Genomic DNA, 18,555 nt, shown 5'->3' on the forward strand with positions numbered 1-18,555 from the left:
GTGTGTGTGTGTGTGTGTGTGTGTGTGTGTGTGTGTAGGGGGAGAGGGCGGGGATAGAAACGTCAACCACCCCCCACCCCCCAGCCTCCTATTCTTTCTCCCTTTCCTGCAAAAGCCGCCCAAGTCTTCCATCCCGCCGCCGCCCCCTCCCCCCCCCCCCCTTAGCCATCCTGACAGCTCTGGGCCACCGCCAGGTTAAGCCCATTTGCGCTGGGAAATCGACGCTGTTTGGGAGAAGAGAAACAGATCGATTGCCCTTGTGACTCCCCGCCCCCTCCCCACCGCCCCCCGCCCCCCACCGCTCCCTCCCTCCTTCCGTCCCCCGCCAGCTCCCCTCACCCCGCCTCCTTCCCGCTCCCCACCCCCAAAGCCTCTCCGCCGCGGCAGTCCGGTGCGAGGCCCCCTCCGGAAGGTGAGGGGAATGGATTGGACTCCGGTGGGGAAAGCGGGTGTCTAGAAGTGGTGCTAATGGGAAGAGATTTCTGGTTTCAAAAGAGGATGCTCTGCCACAAAGAGCGGCTCGCGCGCTGGCCTGGGCTCTAGCCGAGGAGAGATCCCGGGAGAACTCCGGAGCTCGCGGGGAGCGCTCCTCGGAAGACCGGGGTCAACATGCCTGTTCGCAGGGGGCATGTGGCACCACAAAACACATTTTTGGGGACAATCATACGGAAATTTGAAGGGCAAAGTAAGTTCATTTGTTCTCTTCTCTCTCCCTCGCTTTCTGCTTTGATAGTGCACTTGGCGTCCGCCGCTTCCAAGCTGAGGAGACGGCAACTCCGGGGCTCTGTCAAGTTCAGAGGCTGTGAAACCGAGTCAGGAGGTTCGAATGGCAGCTCGAGTGTTCTGCCTGTGATATTAATTTTGATTTACATTTTAGATTATGGTCTCCATTATAGGAGGCAATTTGATCCTCCTCTCCCACTGCTCCATTATCTGCCTTGCTACTTAATGCCCTACTCTTCTACTATCTTACAGGGAACGAACTAGTGTAACATGGGTTTATATTTTGTGGCCGTTTTATTGTAGACTTCCAGAAAGTCAGGAGCAGGGCAGAGCATATTACTGGAACAAGAGAATGTTAATGGTAGCAGCGATGTAAATGGCTATGCAAACTGTATTTTATTACCTTGGTTAAATTGCAAGGCTGTGGTATGACAGGGATGCTTGCTTTTGCTAGTTTATAGAAGCTAAACTTTGCATTGAATCAATGCAAATCCCAAGCTGGATAATTTGGGAAAAGTAATATCTGATCCGTGTTGATTCCCAAGGCAAACAGTTCATTATTTAAAGAATATTTTTGTCCCTTCATTATCCCCTTAAATTTCCACTAGAAATTTAAAAATTGAAGTGTAATAAGTAAATCGCACAAAGACTGAATGCAGAGAAATGTAATATTCTCATATGCACTAATTATGAGGAATAAATAATTGTTATATAAATACATTAATTTTAGATCCTATACTTGTTCATTTATATTTGACATTTCCTTAAAACTACATTAACACACATTTATTTTGTGCATTATGCAGTTATTTTGGCACTGCATCTAGTGATGGGAGGATATAGTACTTTGTGTTCAAAATAAACTTGTGTATCCTGTTTCATATTTTATTTGGGAATAGTAAATATAATTTGTGATCAGAATTAATAAGCCCTTTGTACTAAAATCCCTACTACCATACAAAAATGCAGGGTTCCCCAAAGTAAATGTGAAAAGGTGATAACATGATATTTACTGTGTGTGTGTGTGTAAATATTTTTGTCTTCTGGATAATATATATTATGAAAAGGTGAACCTTTGCATTATTAAACTACTAATTAACGTGAAATAATTTCATTGCTAATAGTTTCAGGTTTTTTTTTTTTTTTAACATGATGTGTGTAGTATGCCTTAGAGAGATAGAGAAAAGCCAAATCCAGGAATAATAACTACTTTAAGAAAGTTGTACTCTAAGGGCCAAGGTTGAAATGAGGAACCTGACAGCTACAGGATGCTTCACTGTTTTGGCATCGAAAATACCTTACAATTAAATGGCATTCTGGAACTATCAATGGGCCAGCTGCTTATCTGAGTGTGCATTAGGACCCTTGAGAGTTACAGGGCTTGAGAACTAGACTATTTGGGAAATGATATTCTCAAAATTTGAAGAAAAGCTTCTTAATACTTTTTGTTAAAACTACTTAGGACCATTAATTTCTTATTTAGAGTTCTTTTTTCCTTTTAAAATCTGGGCAGTTAGCAATTTGGGAAGCACCTGCATTTCAGATCTCCTATTATGCAACAAATAGTTCCAGTGTTTATGAGAATCTTGAGGAAGCTTTTTAAAAGGTGCCTTACTATCTTTTTATTACAGATAAAAAATTTATCATTGCAAATGCCAGAGTGCAGAACTGTGCCATCATCTACTGCAACGATGGGTTCTGCGAGATGACTGGTTTCTCCAGGCCAGATGTCATGCAAAAGCCATGCACCTGCGACTTCCTCCATGGGCCCGAGACCAAGAGGCATGATATTGCCCAAATTGCCCAGGCGTTGCTGGGGTCAGAGGAGAGGAAAGTGGAGGTCACCTACTATCACAAAAATGGTAAAGTTTATCCATTTAGGATTCCTTATGTTTTATTCCATTAAAATGAAATTTTGACAATTGATTACTGAAAGTTCATAGTGAGAGAAGCCCCTAATATTCAATTGGAGATATATGATTTGCTTGTGGTGTTGCAGGATTCAAGAAATGTGGAGACTCTCATTAGTGGACTAGTAGGGACAATTTCTCTTTTGAATAAGGGTACTCTGTACTCTTCAAAAGTCCAGTAACTTAATGTCACTGAGGACAAAATGCCACAAATCAATCTCACTGTCTTCCCTAAGGAATAACTTAAAAGCCAATAATTTCCTGGTTGCGTTGATATGCATTTAGTAGGAGAGAAATAAGGTTTTATTTGCTTGAACTTGAAAAGATTTCACAGTCTTGTAGAAAAATGTATATCTGGAACTAAGACTGTTACTGTTATAGATGTCTCTTGGCTCTTCGGCTTTATTTGGTAGGCAATGCCTCTTGTTTCTTTTGATCCTTTTTATATAAGATTAAGGATGATATATAGGAACTTATAAAATTGGTCTAGTAAACCTATGTCTATTCAAATAATAAAGCCTGTTCATGTATTCAAGATTTTTCCTAAAGTAAGAAATGGAGAAAAGGAACTATGATATGTAGAATTATTAGTATTCATTTTTATAGCTGCAGCAAAACTGGCATCTGAAACTTAAGGTCATACCTCAACTTCAAGGGCACTCCTCCTCCTTTTAGTCTTGCTATGGGAGCGTAAGCATGTTAGACCTGTAATAGTTCTCAAAGAAATGGGCATGCATTCATTATATACATAATGTATGTATATTAACTCACATGTACGAATATTCAGATATACCCATTTTAAAGTATATACATTCTCAAATGTGAACGCTTAATGATATCTGACAATTTAGAGCTTAAAGATAAATCAATTAAAAATGCATGTTATAGTTTGTTTTGTTGATATTGCTTATCATTTTTTAAATTCCATTGATAGAAATCAGTGAGGCAGAGGGGTATCTGGTCAGATTTTTAGGTAACTCTTAAGATTTATAAACGAGTAAATGAGTGATATGTTATAGCTTATATCATATAATGACTCATCATTTGGTAAAATACATTCTAACAGGGAAAAGCTTTAGCTCTTCCTCTTATTTTCTTATAATTAAATATTTCATAATAGAAAATGTACAACTCTTAATTACTGGATTTTCCTTAACATCATCTTAAGTGGGTATGAATAACAAAGTGTGACTGGAACAGGTTTGTATAACTTTGGATTAATCTGGAATGAAATCAGTTATATCATTACCAGTCAAAATAGAGATAGGGTTTAAAGTTCTCATTTTCCCCCTACTTTTCAATCAGTAGGGTTGGCATACTAGAAATAGCTTAATTGCTCTGTTGTCTTGAAAGCATTTCTTGGACAGAGGCTCTCACTACTCAAATGCAGTTCATCTTTTTTGTGTGTGTATCTGATGCCAACAGTTGAATGTCTGACATTTTTTCCCATATGAGTATCTATCACGATGTCCCATAGTCTGTATTGTGGTTACTGTAGGGTGTGTTGGTCCTAATGTTTTCTGGTACATTTAAGAATTTTTTCAACTTGTAGAATTTAAGTATAAAATGAATCTGGACTGTATGGATCACTTAGATACTAGCTATATTTTCAGACCATATTTTCAGATAGAAAAGAGTGTTATTTATTAAACTGCAAGTAAAATGGTGATGTTTGGAAGCCTAGTTTAACTTGTACAATGTGACTGTGTAAAATGATCTCAAAACACCTTTAAAAACCAATTTAATGTGGAGTCACAGACATGGATATAAAAATTTCTACAGTAAAAGTGCTGGTACATTGACTAATGCAAATCATACCATCAGTGATTTGCTTGGTTATATGAATTAAAACCTCCTTGTTTTAGACACGGAATCTTTATTTGGAAGCTTGTTTAGGTATATAAATATCAACCTTTGGTGATAATTTTGATTCTGTTGCCTTCATTTTCAGTTGTGACTCAATCTACAAGGGCTTGAGTATCCTCAGAGTCAATGACAAATGCTGCCTATTTTGCTTTTATTGATAATGGGGAAAATGAGGTGATGGGCCAGCTTTTTCTTTTTTTCCAAAGAAAAATATTAATTTGAATGACCTTTGTAGATTGAGAAGACACAGTTAGACTTATTTGCTCTGAATGTAATAAACTTGTGTTTTTGCTACTAGTTCAGATACCTTGAATAGAATCTTCTGAGTGTATTAGTTTTATTCACATGGCAACTGCAAAATCAGTCAGAGCTTGTGAAGTTCAAATGCTTTGAAAGTCTTCCCTGCCAGCCACTCTACATTTATAAAAGCAGGAAAGGACAAGATCGCCAGCATTTTCATTGGTTTGTTTCCCAAAGTTTCCTTAATCCTTTAAAATTGAGGTCATTTACTTTTGAGAGGTTCTTGGTTTCGTAAGTATATGCAGTAAATGCTTCCTTTATTTATGCTTTATTTAGCATTTCATTGTAATATGAATCGTGATGCAATAAGCACAATGAGCAAATTAACAAAAAGTTGAGATATACTGTTTCCACTTTTTCCATTCACTCCCACTGGAGTAACAAAAACATGCCCATGGCATTATTTCTGAAAGCTTGTTTTCCAAAGTGACCCAGAGGCTTTATAAGCAGTTTAAACTTTTGATCTATGCAAGGAGTTCACATTGACGTGGTGTATGGTGAGCTGCATGATCACCACTGTGAAGCAATGCTTCCTACAATATTCCTTTATGTGATTTTACCAGGTCCAGTTGGGCTTGCTGTTTACCAGAAAATCAATTTTTTAAAACCTAGTTATTTGCAGTAGGAATATTTGACAGCCCTTCCTTTGAGGATTCTATTTTACGGCTTAAGTCATTATTGCATAAATCATTCTTGGCAGCTGTGAAATATTGCTTGAGGTGATAAAGCTGTAAATCTTTTGACATAAAACTCTAATTATACAAAACTATAATTACACTGAAGCTTATATAAGGATGGGCATGTATTTTAATAGCATAATACATGTACTTTAAAAACACCTTTTTTAAGCAATAGTGATTGAGAAATAGCAAACACTTCAGCTATTAACTAGCTCATAGTTTGGAGATCATGTTAATAGTAAGGTAACAGAAGAACCATTTAGTTGGTCATCCTTTAATTTATTGCTCATCTCTGGTTTGGGGTGTGTCGTGCAACAGAGGTAGCTAGTTGAAGGGCTAAACTGCTTCCGTCACATCTAGATATGTGATTTTTACCTTAAATTATCAAGCCACTCTAAACATTTGGAAAAATCAAAGTAAATTTCTCCAAGAGAAATAAAGGTCTTAACTCAGTAGGAAAACAGGACTTAAAATGCATTATTTTTAGAGGTCAGAGTGTTTCTGTATTTTTGCCACTATGCTTTCAGACATAGTGCAATGGCAACTTTTTTTTTTTTTTTTTTTTTTTTTAGCAAATCAGAAATATCCCTATCTTTGTGTTGCTTTTAAAGAACTAAAGGATGAGAAGGGACTGAGGGAAGTCCTTTTCTGATCCAGTCAGAGACCAGATCCAGACAGGGCACCAGTCATGCTGGGACCAGTACAAAGTTCCAGAGGTATTGTTTGATTCAACTCAACTCAAAAGAGGTTTTGGTTTGGTAAGATTGAATCTACCATCTCTAAGAATTATGAGAAAAGGCCTTATAGAAAATGCTGTGTTGTTAGGAGTATAGGTGAAGATGCATACCGAGTGCCACCTCTCTCTCAGGTAAGGTCTTAGGCACTAGAGAAACAGTAGGAGGAGATGCAAAGGAGTATCCAACCTTATCTCTGCTTTCAGGATGTTTGAATCATAGAGTGACTAATGTGCATTTCCATCTTCTAAACCCCAAGATGTTTTCTTGAAATTATTTTTAAAGAAAAACACTATATAGACTATGAATTGAAGAAGCTTTTATATAAATGGAGACCAGAATTTAGGGTTAATTACCACTCTTCCTTTGTTCCCCAGATCTAAAATAAACTTGTCTATTTCCTCTCACCTTTTGTCACTATACATAATACAAACTTATTAAAGAGGCAGTGTAGTTTAGTTAAAATTTTAATAGCTCCAAAATAAATTTTATAATAGCTTTATATGTTATATGGCATGCAAATATTCAGCCCTCTTAATTCCTGAATTGTATAAGTAGAGATAAAGATGGTAGTCTTTAGAGAAAACTAGAAATATATTTTGTGTGCGTGTAATTCAAGCAACAAGAAAGTTTTCCAGGGAGGATCTTGCCTAGAATGTGTTTCGGTGTTCATTTAAACTTTCAGTTTATACATTTTCATGCTCCGTCCAGTAGTATATAGTAACAACAGTAACATAATCTACATTTTCTTTTACATAACTAAACTTCATAACATTTCATGGACTCTAGTTATTGTATAGAATTTAGATTTGATCAATTGTATTTGTTGATAAAATAAGAATTCTCAAGAAACACTCCTCCTCACAGTTTGAAAATTTTATTTCAGTATTGTCCCAAGTGAAAACAAAATGTCCTAAAACTGTGGGTGGGCTCTGTTCATCAGCCCTTTTCCCCACCACCAGCACCATACCTCTAAACAGGTTTGGTGCTGAAAAGAAGCTGTCTTGTCTGCCAGCTTGTGGAATAACTACTCAGTTACTTTCTCACCCAAGGGGCTTGAGAACAGGGTCAGCTTAGGGCTATAGGCATAGGCTAGACTTAGTGGGAGGAACCGACTTCTCTGGCTTCTACTGGCTTCCAATGTTGTTTTTATTTTTATTTTTTGGCTATAAATAGTCACTAAATCAATTACTGGTGGCGGTAGAGAGAGTCCTAGGATAATTCATTCGCAGGGAAGTAGCAGTTGGAGTATAAAATGTTAAGACATCAACATTCATCTGGCCATCTAGTCTAGAAACCTCAGGGTCATTTTCTGTTGTTTGCTCTCTGTTCTCCCTAAACCCAGTTGGTCACCAATTCCTTTCAATATTTACATCTGAAATATCTCCTAATGCCAACCCCACGTTTCCAGCATTGCCAAGTGCTCTGTTGAAGCCCTCTTCATCCTTCTTCTGGAGGATTGAGGACTGAAGCTTCCCTCCCTTTACAATTCATTCTCTACAGTACCATCAGAGAGCTGTTTCTGAAATAAAAATCGCATACCACGGATGACTTATCAGAGCCAAAAGTCATTGTAAATGAATTTCATGTACTAAATAATGAGTACAACAATCCCATAAGATACATGCTCTTCTTATCCTTATTTTATGAGGAGAACCCTGCACCTGAGAGAGATGAACTCGCCAAATCACACTTAATTGGTGATGCCCAAGCCCTTAAAAACTTTTCCATATTTTCTGCTCAAAGTACTTAGGTCATGCCTTGGCTTAAAAAGCTATCTTAACTCCTTAAAACTCTCACTGATAAAGTTCTGGACTCTTTAGTATGATACTTGGTGCCTTCAGAGTTGAATTCACTTGGGTTTTTAAGTAGGATGTGTTTAGAGGAACTAGCTGGACCCCCAGCTCTGACAGTAACTAGGTGAACTTGATCAAGTTTACCTTCTTGGTGCCTCAGTTTCCTTTTCTGATATATATTTGGAGAATAACATCTACTTTGTTAGGCTGATTGAATGTTTTATATAGAACAAAGTACATAGCATTATTTATAGTATGGTTTCTTGCCTATAATAAGTGTTTGATAAATATCAATTAGCTGAATATCTTGCAACTCCATTTCTCCTACAAATCTTATGTTCCCATAATACTGGACTGCTCAGAGTTTCTCAAAGAAGCCATGCGCTTTTATTTCACCAAGGCTTTGTTCACCCTTCAGAAGTCTTCCTTTACCTATGATAAACACCGCAAAGTCTCTGTGACGGGATTGCATTTCCCTCAGCTTCTCACCCTAAAGAAAGCATTATCATCCTTCCAAAGACAGATCAAAACAAATCTCTGTGATGTTCTTCCTGACGCCCCCACTGCCTGTTCCTGAACATTAACATTCCTCCGTATCTCTACAACCCTTGGTTCTCGACTCCAGGGTAGCACCCCTGGGATGTGCTACGTGTCATTATATGTTATTGTAGTTAATTTTGAGCTCATCCAAAGGAAATACCAAGTCATATTAATTTCTGTGTCCAGAATGTATGGAAGACTGCCTGGTATGAACTACGTGCTCAATTAGCATTCACACAAAGAACACAGAGAAGATAAGAAATGGAACCATAGAGCTGGGGAAACAAAAAACAGATTAACATCAGGAGATGTGCAAAGTGTGTTATAGGGAAAGTGTGATGTTTTGATTTTTCTTCTTTTTTTTTTAACATCTTTATTGGAGTATAATTGCTTTACAACGGTATGTTAGTTTCTGCTGTATAACAAAGTGAATTAGCTATACGTATACATATATCCCCATATCCCCGCCTTCTTGTGTCTGCCTCCCACCCTCTCTATCCCACCCCTCTAGGTGGTCACAAAGCACCGAGCTGATCTCCCTGTGCTAGGCAGCTGCTTCCCAAGAGCTATCTGTTTTACATTTGGTAGTGTATATATGTCCACGCCACTCTCTCACTTCGTCCCAGCTTACCCTTACTCCTCACCATGTCCTCAAGTCCATTCTCTAAGTCTGTGTCTTTATTCCTATCCTGCCCCTAGGTTCTTCAGAACCACTTTTTTTTTTTTAGATTCCATATATATGTGTTAGCATACGGTATTTGTTTTTCTCTTTCTGACTTACTTCACTCTGTATGACAGACTCTAGGTCCATCTGCCTCACTACAAATAACTCAATTTCGTTTCTTTCTATGGCTGAGTAATATTCCATTGTATATATGTGCCACATCTTCTTTACCCATTCATCTGTTGATGGACACTTAGTTGCTTCCATGTCCTGGCTATTGTAAATAATGCTGCAGGGAACATTGTGGTACATGACTCTTTTTGAATTATGGTTTTCTCAGGGTACATGCCCAGGAGTGGGATTGCTGGGTTGTATGTTAGTTCTATTTTTAGTTTTTAAGGAACCTCCATACTGTTCTCCAGGGTGGCTGTATCAATTTACATTCCCACCAACAGTGCAAGAGGGTTCCATTTTCTCCACACCCTCTCCAGCATTTATTATTTGTAGATTTTTTGATGATGGCCATTCTGACTGGTGTGATGAGATACCTCATTGTAGTTTTGATTTGCATTTCTCTAATGATTAGTGATGTTGAGCATCCTTTCATATGATTGCTGGCAATCTGTATATCTTCTTTCGAGAAATGTCTATTTAGGTCTTCTGCCCATTTTTGGATTAGGTTGTTTGTTTTTTTGATATTGAGCTGCATGAGCTGCTTATATATTTTGGAGATTAATCCTTTGTCAGTTGCTTCATTTGCAATATTTTCTCCCATTCTGAGGGTTGTCTTTTGGTCTTGTTTATGGTTTCCTTTGCTGTACAAAAGCTTTGAAGTTTCATTAGGTCCCATTTGTTTATTTTTGTTTTTATTTCCATTTCTCTAGGAGGTGGGTCAAGAAGGATCTTGCTGTGACTTATGTCATACAGTGTTCTGCCTATGTTTTCCTCTAAGAGTTTTATAGCATCTGGCCTTACATTTAGGTCTTTAATCCATTTGTAGTTTATTTTTGTGTATGGTGTTAGGGAGTGTTCTAATTTCATTCTTTTACATGTAGCTGTCCAGTTTTCCCAGCACCACTTATTGAAGAGACTGTCTTTTCTCCATTGTACATTACTGCCACCTTTATCAAAGATAAGGTGACCATAGGTGCGTGGGTTTATCTCTGGGCTTTCTATCCTGTTCCATTGATCTATCTTTCTGTTTTTATGCCAGTACCATACTGTTTTGATTACTGTAGCTTTGTAGTATAGTCTGAAGTCAGGGAGCCTGATTCCTCCAGCTCCGTTTTTCTTTCTCAAGATTGCTTTGGCTATTGGGGATCTTTTGTGTTTCCATACAAATTGTGCAATCTTTTGTTCTAGTTCTGTGAAAAATGCCATTGGTAGTTTGATAGGGATTGCATTGAATCTGTATATTGCTTTGGTAGTATAGCATTTTCACAATGTTAATTCTTCCAATCCAAGAACATGGTATATCTCTCCATCTATTTGTATCGTGTTTAATTTCTTTCGTCAGTGTCTTATAGTTTTCTGCATAGAGGTCTTTTGTCTCCTTAGGTAGGTTTATTCCTAGGTATTTTATTCTGTTTGTTGCAACCGTAAATGGGAGTGCTTCCTTCATTTCTCTTTCAGATTTTTCATCATTAGTGTATAGGAATACAAGAGATTTCTATGCATTAATTTTGTATCCTGCTACTCTACCACATTCATTGATTACCTCTAGTAGTTTTCTGGTAGCATCTTGAGGATTCTCTATGTATAGTATCATGTCATCTGCAAACAGTGACAGTTTTACTTCTTTTCCAATTTGGATTCCTTTTATTTCTTTTTCTTCTCTGTTTGCTGTGGCTAAAATTTCCAAAACTATGTTGAATAATAGTGGTGAGAGTGGGACACCTTGCCTTGTTCCTGATCTTAGAGGAAATGGTTTCAGTTTTTCACCATTGAGAATGATGTTGGCTGTGGGTTTGTCATATATGGCCTTTATTATGTTGAGGTATGTTCCCTCTATGCCTGTTTTCTGGAGAGTTTTTATCATAAATGGGTGTTGAGTTTTGTTGAAAGCTTTTTCTGCATCTATTGAGATTATCATATGGTTTTTATCCCTCTTTGTTAATATGGTGTATCACATTGATTGATTTACGTATATTGAAGAATCCTTGCATTCCTGGGATAAACCCCACTTGATCATGGTGTATGATCCTTTTAATGTGCTATTGGATTCTGTTTGCTAGTATTTTGTTGAGGATTTTTGCATCAGTGTTCATCAATGATGTTGGCCTGTTCTTAGAAACAATTTTCACCTTAATTTTATTAACGGACCTATTTCTTTGCTTAATAAACTAAGGTATTAAATAATCTTCATAGCCTATAACTATGTAGATAACTAGAAAAATATTTAATAGAGAGAAGAGTTGGTAACTAGGAACTATTAAGCCGTTACCCGTATTCACTTGCCACCAAATCAAAATGTCTCTCACTAGTGTCTCCAATAATCTCTGTGTAATAGCCAGACACAAAGTTCTCTTGTGACTTGAATTCATTGCTATGTTTGACACAGTTACCCCACCGACTATACAAGTTACGCAGTATTGGCATTTTATATCTTGTAGAACATCTCATCCCTCTCTGTTTCCCTTGAGAATTCTTAATTGGTAGTGAAGCTTGATCTTAGGGTCACTCAATAATGAGTGTTAAATCTACAATAATAAAGTTAGCTTATTAAAAACAATACAAATAATAATTATTATTGTCAAATGAACGTTTTCTCTCTCTTTACTGTGCTGTCTACATTTAGCAAAATTATAGAACTACCAAGAAGCAATGGAATCAGGCAGTAGTAAGGCATTAATCACCATAGTGAGGAAATTTGTCCTGTTAACTGAACGATTAGGAAGGTCAAATTACCACTTGTCACAGATGCGTTACAAGAAAACCGAGCACCAGGCTTCTGTCACCATGACTGAACATTTCATATCTTCCTCCTGCTTCTTTAATTTGTATGAAATATCTAATTAAGAAAATCAAAGTACTCTTTCTGTAGACAGTTAAATTGTTGTTGAGGCAGTCCCACGCCCTTTGCTCAGTTAAGTGGATCTGTGTGTGTACAAGCGCTCCTTTTTGTGGTTTCCACTGTTTTGTGGAGTGTCTCGCACTACTTTTTACTTCTAAAAAGGGTAAAATAGCCTTAGCTGGTGCTTGGTGGATAAGAATTGGGGAGAAGGAGTGAGAGAGGACTGGGGTGTATTTTGGACCTTAGTCCCACTCAGTTTCTAAAATAACCTCAAACTGGACTGCACTGGTGGGCAGGGCTGTCGGAGCCATGCTGCTTTGGTTCACCTGGCTTTTTCCTCCAGGACAACCAGTCAGAAGACGTTGTTACAGCAAGTGGAATCTCACCATTACTGGTTTTGTTGTCTCCTTTTTTCCTTCTTTCCTGAGAATCATTAGGAGTGTTTCTATTGTCCTTCACTGTTTTGATAGGACATTAATTCTTGCATGTTGTTTGAAATATCGGTTTTGAGAAACATGTAATAACTGCATGGGTTCAAGACAACTTAAAATGACTGTCTCTTCTCATACTGACCTCTGTGTTCCAAACACCCTTCTTAATTCTATTCAGTGAAATCTGTATTAATTACTCAAGATGATGGATGTGATGACAAAAATTAAAGTACAAAATTGGTGGTGGTTTCATAATCAATTTCTCAAAGATCAAGTAAAGAACAAAATCTAGGAAAAACTAAATAAGGTATTTATATGTAAAAAAAAAAAAAAAAACTATTTGTGTTAGAAAAGATCACCTATTGAAATCACAGCCCTAAGGGCTTTGAATATACTAATTAAGACTGCATTAATTCAGTAAATGCGGTCTTCCCTGGTGGTGCAGTGGTTGAGAGTCCGCCTGCCGATGCAGGGGACACGGGTTCGTGCCCCGGTCCGGGAAGATCCCACATGCCGCGGAGCGGCTAGGCCCGTGAGCCATGGCCGCTGAGCCTGCGCGTCCGGAGCCTGTGCTCCGCAACGGGAGAGGCCACAACAGTGAGAGGCCTGCGTACCGCAAAAAAAAAAAAAAAAAAATTCAGTAAATGCAACATGCAACATTATATGTTGTGTGACTAATTTTTAAATACATTCCCATTTACTTCTCTTAGCTAAATTAGTTAAATTTTCTTCCGGTTTTGCTAAAAATTTCCATGTACACCATCCATTTTCTTTAATCGTGTTAATCAGTTAATGTTTAGCTACACATTTATTTAGGTCTTTTATATACATGGTTGTGCACTCTGGGTTTTAATTCTTCTGGTTGTAGTTCATGGACCATAGTCCTCCACCCAATATAGATCTTTTCCCAACGGATTAATGTTAATTGAGTTTCAATTCTGTACAGGCTCTTTATATAAATTACTTTATCTGATTTTCATGACAGCTTTGGGAGTAGACATTATCCCACTTTACAGATTAACATGAAGCTCAGAGTAAAGTGCTGATGATCACAGGGCAAAGTGGAGATGCGGTTTACAATCTAGATTTGTCTATGCTTACAAACTTTGTTGCCTCCAAATGATACACTTTTTAAGCCTTACTCTACCCCATCCTATCTGTCCCAATTCTAGTTATTAATCATAGATTCTTATTGATTGTTCGAGGTGTGAATCTGATTAATTTAATTTGCACCAAAGGGTGAATGAATGAAGCAAGCTTTATCCTAGGTATTTTGTATTTTAAACAGGACGATCATTCAAAATGAATCTCTGTTTGGCAGGATGTTCGATTTCAGTAGGTTGATTATAGCTGGTGTGTGCCTGTAATGTTTGCATTATTATTAATGGCACTCTTTTTTATTCTTAAATGTGTCTCTGTTTTGGACTGTCAGCTTAGGTTTGGGGGACATTTTTACTTAAGGCCCCCTCAGCTACTATGTGTCTGTTTCCTTATCCAGGAAATCCAGAAGAAAATGCATGGGGTAGTGTGATTCAGGAGCAGAAGCCCTAATGTAGTCTTATCCTCTCTCCTTCCTACAACAAGGTTTTATTTCCTGGCAAAATTATGTGATTTAACAAAAGTCACCAAAGTATTTAAAAGGGAAATCTAATTTACTGGTATGAAGAGGGTTTGGTTTATTTAAAACATCTCCAGCTTTTTTCATCTTGGGCCAAATGTCAGACTCAGTTCCTGCTACACATCCTACGATCTTGTGCCTTCCAGCTCCTCCCAGAGCCTGCTATTCTCTCCTTTACATGATATCTAAATTTCTCAGGCAACCTTGTCCACAGTTCCTAACATTTTTTCCCCTTGTCTCTACAAGAACACCTATGAAATTTTCTTGTAATAATTTGTTCTATGTCTGTCTCTTCCACTCAAAGTTAAACTCTCTGAAGGGACTTATCAACACACTTATTTTGAAAAGGGAGGAAATGGAAGGAGAGCAAAAAATTAATTTAAAAGAACCCAGGAATACACCTGTTAACTGATGAAAATGTCAGGTAGCACGTTCTAGAGAAGTCTCACTCATTCAACATCCTGTGCCTAGATATGGGAGTTGTAAAAATTAACAACTTATGTTGTTTATTAGTTGAGTAATTTAACTTGCTGCCATGTGGCTTGTATCTTATGAAGCAATTTGTTCTAGTACTCAATAACCTGTAGCTTTTTCTAAAAAGACATAAGAACTAATCAGCCTTCTTCAGTTCACCTAGAAGGAGAGACGTGAATGGTTAGGACAGTCCAGATAGATCCTTAATGTCTACACAGTCAGCTGATTCTGGTGGGGCAAACACAGGTCAATAAAAGGGAGAATATGTCTACATGTTCTTATAATAATGTATGCAAATTTGCAAGCCATCCTAGCTGTCCCTGGATCTTCTTAGTTGAATACACGTGATCAAATACTCATAAAACTTTGCAATTATTCTGATGTCTTTTTCTGCTGTGTTTCTCCACACACTGAATACAGTCTCGAACTTCCATGTGTCTCCAAACACATTTAATTCTTTTGCCCCAACTCTGAGTCATGGATTGAGATCGTAAGGCCTGTATGGTATCAGCAGACACTTCATCAGTCACATCCTGATACAGGATTTCACCACCTCAGCAAGGACTTCACGTCTACTCTCTGTCAATGCGGTGTAACTTGACTGTCAAAAAATTAGAAAATAAGAGAATAGATAGAAAAAAAAAAACACCTATAATCTTGAACCTAAGAGATAGCCACTGTTAAAATGATGGCATGTATTGTCTATAATTTTTCTACCAAAGACACATACACTCACATATGTACACACACCCACTTTTGTTTTATATGATCAGGAGAGCATTATATATACCAAACTCTAGCCTGTTTTCCTCACTGAAAACTTTATCCTGAATGTGTATATATTTTAATGATTGTATAATCTTTATAACATGTCCAGTCCATAAACTATTTTAATATTCACAAAGTATTGCATTGAAGGAAAGAACATATTACCAACAATACCCTATTATTGAACACTACCATTTCCAACTCTTCACAATTGTAAAAACATACTAATTTTTCCTTAGTATATACTACTAGAAGTATAATTGCTGGGTAAAACAGTATGTGTACCTAAAAACCTTTGGTACCTCCTGTCAAATTATATTCCACTTAATTGCACATTTTCTGTGTATAATAAAATTGGTATTCTTTTTAATTTTTGTTGACCAGTAAAAATAGTATCTTATTGTCTGATCACTGAATTTAACCCCAAATCGTTATTGAAAAATGTGTAGAAAATATTTAGAGCTAACAGTGCTCAATATTGCTGAACCTATGGAGCTATGGGACTGTCCTGTCTAGATGCCCCTCCCCACACCAGGGTCCGTCTTCCAAAAACTACTTTTCACATTCATATTTTCAGTTCAGTAATTTGCTGGCAGTTTTCCAAGTCTTGGATTCAGAAACTAATACCAATTTTTGACTATTTAACAGTATTCCTTGAATTTTTTCTCCTTTCTATTTAGAATGAGTTGGATTTTAAGTTATTTTCAGTATTGCTTATTATCTGTGAAAATTATGATGAAAAGCTTGATTAGTGAAAAGTTTTTATTCAATAATTCGCATATGAATATATCCACATATACATAAATATATTCAAATTTTTGTAGTTTTGTTTAGATTCAAGTGATAGGCATGAAAGGTAATAAATCTATAATAAATAAACTTTCAGCTAGGATATCATGTAACAGAAATGAAATATACTTATAATCATAAGTGGTATCAGTTACTCAAAATTACACAATAATGTGCGAGGAAATATACAAGCAACAGAAGCTCAACATAGTATTAGATAAGCTGCTAACTCTATCCCAGTATAATACTACCGAAGTGACTGCAGAGAAAGATCGCTCTCTTCCTAGGTTGCAGAGGAACTTAATCAAGACATGCAGAGCTCAGGTAATCTCATCTTTCTAGCTGTGACTCAGTTCTCGGGTCTTCCCTCCAGGTGTTCTTCGTAATGAATATCACTTAACCAAGACTCAGTAGGATATATAGATTCCTAAACTGCTATTCTCAGAATTTGCTCTCCAGAATGAAGCACTACACAAAAATGCCACTAATCATGCACAGCCCCAACTGTCCTGTGCGTTGGTTTCTATTCAGTTCTCATTCTGTAATTGCAGGACTTGTATCTTTGCACAGTTCATGTTTCTAGAGTTGAGCAGAAGGTGTCCTACTGAAATTTCACACCCCCTAACATTCATTATTTTAAATATATTCAGAACAATGTGAGTATAGTGCAAGTTACACAACATTTGTTTTAATTATTGGCTCCTTTGAGGATGCCAATAACTTCAATGATGAATTCCCCTCTGGAGCATAATTAATTTAAAAGAGTTCTGTTAGTACTTTTTATTATTAATCTAAATTTTTTGAAAATGTGAGGGATAGTGATTGTGTTCTCTAAATCTTTACCAAGTAAGAATTTTATAATATTCTTGCTTTTTCTTCAGTAATAGAAACTAGAGCTAAATGTCTGGTTGAACTACAGTTCAGCTATAGAAATGAAAATTACTCTCGAGTGTAAACAAATAGGCAAGAGTAATTTCATAAGTACTTCCTATGTGGCATTTGAAAAATCACTAGTAACAATAAAATTTTTTTTTTCAGAAGAGAGGGCTTACAAATTTTAGCTAGAATATCTGAGGTTATAGAATTAAAATGTTAAAATATAAAAAATGAAGGTGAAGCCGACCTTCTAATTATTTTAGCTGAATGTTGAAATACCCAGAAAAAACAAACAAGAAATTCCAGGCATTTTCTTTTCATTCCAGCAGAAGTAATACGTGCTAACTTCTGTTAAAGATTCCAAGAAATATGCACTAAAAAAAGCAGAAAACTTTTTCTGAAGTAATGAGATTATAATATAACCAGGCAGGACCTTCTTGCTCCCAATTGCATTGTTCCAGAATTGGAATAATCACTCCCTCTCTATCCCTACACCCAGTTTATCTATAACTCGAGTGAAAAATCAGATCCTGGAATTTTTTCTTTTTCTTGATTTTAGTTTATTTATATCTGTGTACACTGGTATCTTGCTAATGAGTTCAAAACTGGGCTTGCAAAATTATCTATGGTAACTTATATGTTATTCTATAACTGGGATGAATGAAGTAGTAGAGTGTGGTATGAACACTTCAACTGATATTAATAGTAACTATCATTCACTGAGCACTTACAGTGTGCCAGTACTCTTCTGAAATCTCAGTTTTTCCTAATCCTCACGACATCTTATGAAGTAGGTATTTGATTATTCCCATTTTCCAGATTGAAAAGCTGAAGTCAATAAGCTTTCTCAAGGCTACACAGGTAGCATATAACAAAGCTGTGATTTAAGTGTAGGTTGTCTTCTTTCAGAGCCTGAGCCCTCGGAACTCTTCTGTACCACCTCAAACCCCTCCTGTCCATGTAGGGTCTCTAAAACATAGTGCACCCACATTTGACATAGAGTCACCTTCCATCTTGATAGAAAAATGTAAATTGTTTTTGGATTTTAAACATTTAAATGTTTTAAATTTGGAGGCTCCTAATCTTCTCTCAAATGCATTTAGACAAACACTCCTGGTGTTTCAGAAATACTTTAAATTCACCTCTCTTTCCCCATTGCCTAAAGTAGCTACTCAACAAATAATTTCTTTAAATAAATAAACGAATAAATTAAACTTGGGGCAAACTGTCTGAACATTGGATCTGTCGGTTACTTCTTCAATAATGTGGAAGTTGTCTCTTGCCTATTTGAAACAGGTGGTAAAGAAGGAGCATAGCATAGTGGCTAAGGCCATGGACTCTGTAGTCAGGTGCTTGGGTCTAAATCCTGAAAT

At 36.9% G+C, this 18,555-nt stretch overlaps 1 protein-coding gene across 2 annotated transcripts in view; it reads left to right on the forward strand.

Annotated features, from left to right (window-relative positions):
• The first annotated feature begins 323 nt into the window (after nt 1-323).
• KCNH7 (potassium voltage-gated channel subfamily H member 7) overlaps nt 324-18,555 on the forward strand; it is a 449,578-nt gene continuing 431,346 nt past the window's right edge. For both annotated transcript variants that reach the window (XM_067741723.1, XM_067741724.1), the window contains exons 1-2: nt 324-685; nt 2,355-2,585. In XM_067741723.1, coding sequence (XP_067597824.1) covers nt 610-685; nt 2,355-2,585 — 307 coding nt within the window. In that variant the 5' untranslated portion in view covers nt 324-609. The remainder of the gene's footprint in view (nt 686-2,354; nt 2,586-18,555) is intronic.

Source organism: Pseudorca crassidens, chromosome 6, assembly GCF_039906515.1.
Source record: "Pseudorca crassidens isolate mPseCra1 chromosome 6, mPseCra1.hap1, whole genome shotgun sequence".
NCBI classification, from domain to species: Eukaryota; Metazoa; Chordata; class Mammalia; order Artiodactyla; family Delphinidae; genus Pseudorca; species Pseudorca crassidens.